The following is a 7,166-nucleotide window of genomic DNA, read 5'->3' as shown; positions in this document are numbered from 1 at the left end:
TAAAGTCTGATTTATCATGCTTCTATTGGTAAAAAGTTTCTCTCAACCTCTCTTTCTCAGTCCTAGACTACAAAATGATTGATTTTCCTTAAAATGACCCTGAAGTTCTGCAAGATCCTAACTCCCTGCTAAATTATCAAATAACTCATTTTCACTACAGTTGCATAATTAATTTTACTTTATTGCAGTCTAATTTTTTAAAATGTTATCCCAAACATGATGTAGATGGTAATTCTCAGTTACTTCAAATACACTTCACTCAACAATGGAAATGGCATGAAAGTGAGGGATACTTATTCATTTTTATGAAGATTATTACATAAAACAAGCATATGTGAAAAAAATCAGAAGATACAGACACTGACAAGTTAATCAGTTTATATCTTTGCACATTATCAGTTGTGAAAAATCCCAAGATATAAAGCTTTTTTAATCATAGTATCTCTCAGAGAGGGTGTGGGCCTTGTACCTTGCACCAAAGCACACTTTCCTCATAGAAAAATTTCCCAACTGAGTCTTCCTCTTCTTTTAAGTTTTACTTGATGTCAGTCACAAGATCAGAAGGATCATGAGGCGTGTCCCTGTCAATGACCAGCTTTTCAGTTCTATGTAGAGTCAATGGGCCCACTTTCTACTCCAGGTCCCTCAATACTTGAAAATTCTGTGTCAATAAGCGGTTTCAGAAATTTCTCAACCTTGGTTAATCTTTGTTTCAGTTTCTGCTGCATGGACTCATACTCAGCCAAGATTCGGGCAAACCTTGTTTGCAGGCGGTCTACTGAGCCCTCCATTCGAGTAACTTTCTCTTCAAGATCTTTAGGATCACTGCCAGCATTTGCAATGCTTAGATCCAGTAGACCATCCTTCATTAAAATCTGCTTCCCTTTCTCTTCCAGCATAGTTTTGGCATCTGGATACTCAGTTAGAGCTTCCATGAGGTCATCTTTTGAGAGACAGAACAGGTCTGAGTAGCCAATACTCTTAATATTGGCAGTTCTTCGATTGCCGGCTTTGCTCCCTTTAATATTAAGAATGCTGATCTCACCAAAGTAGCTGCCGTCACTCAATACTACAAACTGAGTGACTCCATCATCTGCCACCACAGCGAGTTTGCCTTCCTTGATAATGTACATCTCTCGTCCAATATCCCCTTTCTTGCAAATATAATCTCCAGGACTGTAGACTTGGGGTTGCAATTTCAAGACCAACTCCACCAACAGACCAGCTTCACAATCAGCAAAAATGCGTACCTTTTTTAATGTGTCTAAGTGAACACTGATGGCAATTTCTGCTCTTAGTTTATCAGGTAGATACTTTAAGACTTCTTTCTCATCAACTGTTTTTTTGTTGGTCCACAGGTAGTCAAACCATTTAATAACCCTCTTTTCCATATCTTTGCTTACATTTCGAAAATGCATATATTGCTTGATAGCATCAATTCTTGCTTGAAATTCCGCTCTGGCCGCATTCATGTTGGAAATCATAGAACCTATGTTACCAACGATGGTAGCAAAAATTAGCACTCCAATTAGGAAATCAACCACCACAAAGACATACTCAGAATCTCTCACGGGAGGGGGTGTTTCACCAATGGTAGTCAAAGTCAGTGTAGACCAGTAAAGGCTGTATACGTATTTTCTAGCCAAACGGCCAAATTCAGGATCATTAATATCAGGGTAGACCCATGTATCATTTCCAAATCCAATAGCTTTAGAAATAGAGTAGTACACACATGCATTCCAGTGGATAATGATGACGATGTACATAACAAGGTTGGAAATCCTGAAGATGTTTGGATAGTTTGTCCTTGTTTCTGTTCTCTGGAAGAACTCAAACATACGAGAGATTCGTAATAACCTGTTTAATCTGATTTCTGGATAGTTCCACCCTAACTTAAAATACAGCAAATCAGTTGGTATCAGTGACAGAACATCAAGTTTAAATTGCAAGTTGGATTTATATTTATTTATGAGTTTAAGTTCTTCCTTTACCAGCAGTCCTTGCTCTAGGTAACCTAAAATAAAAAATAAAATAAATTCAGTGTTTCTCCTTTTATGTAATTGTGAATTTTGTGAAGTAACTGTCAATTAACTTTGTTGAGGTCAAAAGAAAAACTCATTTTCAATAAATATGACTTTAACAATGTAATAAAATACAAATATCAATCAACCTGTGGCTGTAGAAAATATTCTGCTGCAGAAATAAAAGGTAAAATTTTGGCCAGACAGCTCACATCTGTAATCCCAGTACTTTAGGAGGCTAAGACCCAATATCACTTGAGCCTGGGAGTTCGAGGCTGCAGTGAGCCATGATAGCACTACTGCATTCCAGCCTGGGCAACAGTGAGACCCTGTCTCCCCCCCCAAAAAAAGTAAAATTTTGTAAGTGAAAAAGTGAAAGTGTATGAATCTCTCAAGGTCTATCATCTCCATCCAGGTAAAGCCATTCCTTTTATGAGTAGTGTTCTTGTGATATTGTGAGATAAATATATATATATATATATATATATATATATGTATATATTATATATATATATATTTGGTCCCTGGCACAGTAACTCTTAAAAACCGTTGTAATTTCCTAAGCAATATGGTACTAACTGATTTTTTTTTTTTTTTTTTTTTTTTAGTCTGCAGTCTTGCCTCTGTCACCAGGCTGGATGTGCAGTGGCAATCTCATCTTGGGCTCATCTTGCTACACAACCCTCTGCTCCCTGGGTTCCAGCAATTCCTCTGCTCAGCCTCCTGAGTACTAGTACTACAATGGCACGGTGCCACCACACCGCACTAATTTTTGTAACTTTAGGTAGAGACACCGCCGGGGTTTCCCACCAATTGGGCCAGGCTGGTCCCTACTCTTCCCTGCCTCGAGTGATCCACTGGCCTTGGACTCCAAGAGTGCTGGATTACAGGGTATTGAGCCACTGAGCCCAGCCCTAAGGCCCATCTTTGTTGTGGTATTTGGGTTCTTGTCCCCGGTTCCTGAACGAGACCTCTTATCCCCTTGATGTTAATCCCTGGGGTGATAGAAATGTCTTTTGTTTCTGGCCAAGGTGCAGTGGATCACACCTATACATCCAGTGCCGTTTGGAAGGCTAAGGCAGGAGTATCCTTGCCTGCAGGAAGTTTGAGGCTAGCCTAAGTCTCTATGATTATTAATAACGAAAGGAAGGAAGGAAGAAGGAACGAAGGAAGGAAGGAAGAAGAAGGAAGGAAGGAGAGAACAGGAAGAAAGGAAGAAAGGAAGAAAGGAAGAAGAAGAAAGAAGAAAGAAGAAAGAAAGAAAGAAAGAAGAAAGAAAGAAGAAAGAAAGCAAGTGGGAGAGGGGAGAGGAGGAGAGGATAGGAAAAAGGAAAAAGAACAGACGAAAAGAAGAAGAAAAAGAAAGAAAGAAAGAAAGAAAGAAAGAAAGAAGAAAGAGAAAGAAAGAGAAAAAGAAGGAAGGAAGGAAGGAAGAAGGACAGGAAAGAAAGAAAAAGAAAGAAGAAGAACGAAGAAAGCAAGAAAGATCCCGCGCAAGGACAGAAAGGAAGAAACGAAAGAACCGAGATACGCCAGAAAGAAAGAAAGAAAGAAAGAAAGAAGCGAAGGTAGGTGGCGGCAGAGGGGAAGGAGGGAAGAAGTCAAGCAACCGAGAAAGGAAAGAAGAAAGAAAGAAAGAAGAAAGAAGGAAGGAAAGGAAGCGAAGGAAGAGAAGCGAAGGAAGAAGGAGGGAGGAGGGAGGGAGAGAGGGAGGACGGGAGGAAAGAAAGAAAGAAAGAATAAGAAGAAAGAAAGAAAGCAAAGAAAGAAAGAAAAAAAGGAGGGAGGGAGGGGGAGGGGGAGGGAGGGAGAGGGAGGGAGGGAGGAGGAAGGAGGGAAGGAAGGAGAACTTTTACCCCAACCTCCTTCATCCAGGAAAGGGAGAAGCACTGGAGACTGAGTTAATAGTCCATCACGCCTCCATTATGAAGCCTCTATAAAAATCCCTGAATTATGGGGTTTAGAGCATTATCAGGTTGGTGAACACATCTATGAACTAGGAGGGTGCCACACCCCAGTTTCATGGGGACAAAAGCCCCTGTTCTCATGACTCTTCCCAACTTTGCCCTATGTATCTCTTCATCTGGCTCTTCATCGGTATCCAGTATCATATCCTTTATTGATATAATAAAGCAGTAAACGTGTTTTCCTAAGGTCTGCAAGTTGTGCTAGCAAATTACTGGACCCACGAGGGAGCTGTGGGAACCCCAATATATAGTTGGTCAGTCAGAAGCACAAGCCACAACCTGAGACTTACGATTGGCATCTGAAGTGGGGGATCATCTTGGGAGACTGAGCTCTTAACCTGTGAGGCCTATTCTAACTCCCGTGAGTATGCAAATTCAGTTAAATTTTAACCCAGCTGGTGTTACAGAATTGCTTGGTGTGTAGAGGAAACGCCACATACATATTGGAGACCAGAAGTGTATTGTATTGAGAGTGTAGTAATATACAATGCGTTGTTGTTTTTTTCCCCACCATACACAGTTCGTAGAAGGTTTCCTGAACACACTAGCAATGTGTCTAATAGCCCATGCCACTGCCTTGTCAGAATCCCAGCCCTACCCTGGATGCTTGGGTACTTACCCTGTGCTGTCTATTTTGCATGTTCTTGCCTTACCCCGTCAATGTGAAGCATAAGTGTCCCTTGAGGTTGCATTTTCATCTATCATTCTTGCTCCCTTAGACACTTGGGATCTTCCCTCCTATGCTGTTACCATGGGCCTTGTGTGTTTTAAACCCAGCATTTCAGCCATCTGATACATTACACTAGGAAAGGGATTTGCTCCTTCTCCTAAACTGGCTACCAAAGTTACAAATATGACAGAGCGAGTGGAGCATTGTTCCAGGATACTAGTATTTAGAGAATGTTCGATTTTACATAATGATTCTTTAAAAGTTATAGTCTGTGTATACCGGTTACATTTGCGAGTGAAGAGTGGTGTAGAAATAATCAGCTTCTACCTACTTAACAGAAATATTTCAGAAGCTATCCCCTCTGGTCAATAACATCTCATCATAAACCACAAAGCTGAGCTAAATGCATTTTTCCTCCTTCTTATAAAATTTTGAATATGGCTCTGCTGAGGACAATGACATTTTTCCCCATGACTCTAATTTATCTCCCTGTTAGGTAGCAATTACTCTTTCCCCTATAACTGGCAGAATATTTCTGCTCTCTCTATTCCTCTCGCCTGACACAAAACCAATGAACAAGATAATGGAGGAAAGCCTCATCTACTTGTCAAAAGGTTGCCTGGTAACTTCCTCTGAATCAGCTGGAGTCATCTAAGCCTGTGAGTTTATACATCGTGACTCTTGCTTTCACCTGTGCCTTTTTCTCTAGAACAGATTTTTGTGGGTTTACTTTGAAGAATACTTGGATTAGGAAATGTCAAATTACAATGCCAGAGATAAAAGCATAAAATTTTAAAATATTCAAAACGGAACATATTTACCTGTCCTTGTTCGTACAAACATATCAATTAAATAGACTATGTCTGATACGTAATCTAAAATGAGCCAGTATTCTAGGTAATCAGATTGAAGTTCATCAAAACATGCTCTGTAAAAAAAGAAATACCTGTATAAATAAAAAAGAAATGTGGGCCAATTTAAGTAAAAGTTCTCTTTGTATATTTTCTTTATCATGGTGAGAAGCACAGCACACTCAGGCGAGGAGAGGTCCTTAGAGTCCTTTAATCAACCATGGCTTTCCTGAAACTTTCCCTGAGTGGTTGGATTTTGATCCTCACACTTCTGAATTCCAACATCCTTTCCATGATGCTAGTCAGCTTTGTAAAATCATCCAATAAGAATAAGTGGGTTGAAGGGTACAAGTATACAGTAAGACAGAAGGAATAAATTCAATGTTTGATTAACAGACTGTACATAACAAAAATGTATTGAACTTGGGTGATGGACAACCTAAATACCCTGACTTGATCACTATGCATTATATACAAGTAACAAAATTTCACACGTACCCCATAAATTTGTACAAAAAAACTTTAAATAAATTTAAAAAATAAATGGCCAAAAACTAAAATCAAAATATATTGGGTGAAACACATTGATCACCTGGTTCGTATTGACTATCTGTACCCAAAATGCTTTAGGAAATTGTGTTTGGTCTTGGATGAGGGAGATGTTTACCATCTAAAAGACACTGAATTCTTGATCTTTTTCCACTATTGGCAACATTTTTTTCTCATAGGCCAAAGAAAATAGTTTCTCCCAATGTTCTAATTAAGTTATTATACAACCAAAAATTTAAAAGTCTTCCCCTCCAACAACAGATACTGGGGTCTATTTGAGAGCGACAGGTGGGAGAAAGGAGAAAAGCAGAAAAAGTAACTATTTGGTACTAGGCTTAATACCTGGGTGAGAAAATAATCTGTGCACCAAACCCCTGTGACATGAGTTTACCTATACAACAAGCCTGCACATATACCCCCTAACCTAAAATGAAAGCTAAAAAATTTTAAAAAGAAAAGTCTTCCCCTGACCCCTCCAAGCATCCCAGTACTGGAGACCCAGTTATACTGAGAACTGAAGCACCTCCTCCTGATTCCAGGAAAACACACTGAGTATAATCTAGCCTCTCTTTACCACCTGCAGTAGAGAAAGGTAGTGTGTCCTAAAAGGCTCTAAGTCAAATTGTTTAGTCAGTGAACTTGGAAATTAGAAATGGGGTGAGATCCACACACACACACACACAAAAAAAAAATTATAGACACCTGGCAATAACCATTGTCCAGTTGTACATAACAGGTAAGGTGATGCAAAACAGCCAGTTGTAATATGTGTTTCCTGAAGGATCAATAACCACAACTTCCTTCTTCTCCCTAGCAGCAATTAGAAATAAAGGGGATAGTTACCAAGATGCAAGAACATTTTTATTTACCATATTAAACATCGTTATGCCCATCAACCACAATTAATGAAATGGAAGTCAGCTGGAGAAGCTCACTCTGCAGTGGGAAGATTAGCATGGAATAAGGGCATTAATCATAAGAAAGTGGTTAGTGAGGGGTGGATAAATAATGAAATGACCAGTCTTACATTAAAGCATACATTAAGTTTTTTTTTTTCCCTTGTAACTGCCTTTTTTTATTGTTACTTTTATTTTATTTTTTTATTTTT

At 39.2% G+C, this 7,166-nt stretch overlaps 1 protein-coding gene across 1 annotated transcript in view; it reads right to left on the bottom strand.

Moving 5' to 3' along the window:
• Positions 1 to 605: 605 nt before the first annotated feature.
• Positions 606 to 7,166, bottom strand: part of CNGA1 (cyclic nucleotide gated channel subunit alpha 1) — a 45,644-nt gene continuing 39,083 nt past the window's right edge. Inside the window, 3 exon segments of the mRNA XM_017860642.1 lie at positions 606 to 2,014; positions 5,480 to 5,586; positions 6,761 to 6,868. Of these exon segments, the coding sequence (XP_017716131.1) occupies positions 606 to 2,014; positions 5,480 to 5,586; positions 6,761 to 6,868 (1,624 nt within the window).

Source organism: Rhinopithecus bieti, unplaced genomic scaffold (genome assembly GCF_001698545.2).
Source record: "Rhinopithecus bieti isolate Rb0 unplaced genomic scaffold, ASM169854v2 scaffold_56550, whole genome shotgun sequence".
Classification (NCBI taxonomy): Eukaryota; Metazoa; Chordata; class Mammalia; order Primates; family Cercopithecidae; genus Rhinopithecus; species Rhinopithecus bieti.
This window is presented reverse-complemented; position numbering and strand designations above follow the sequence as displayed.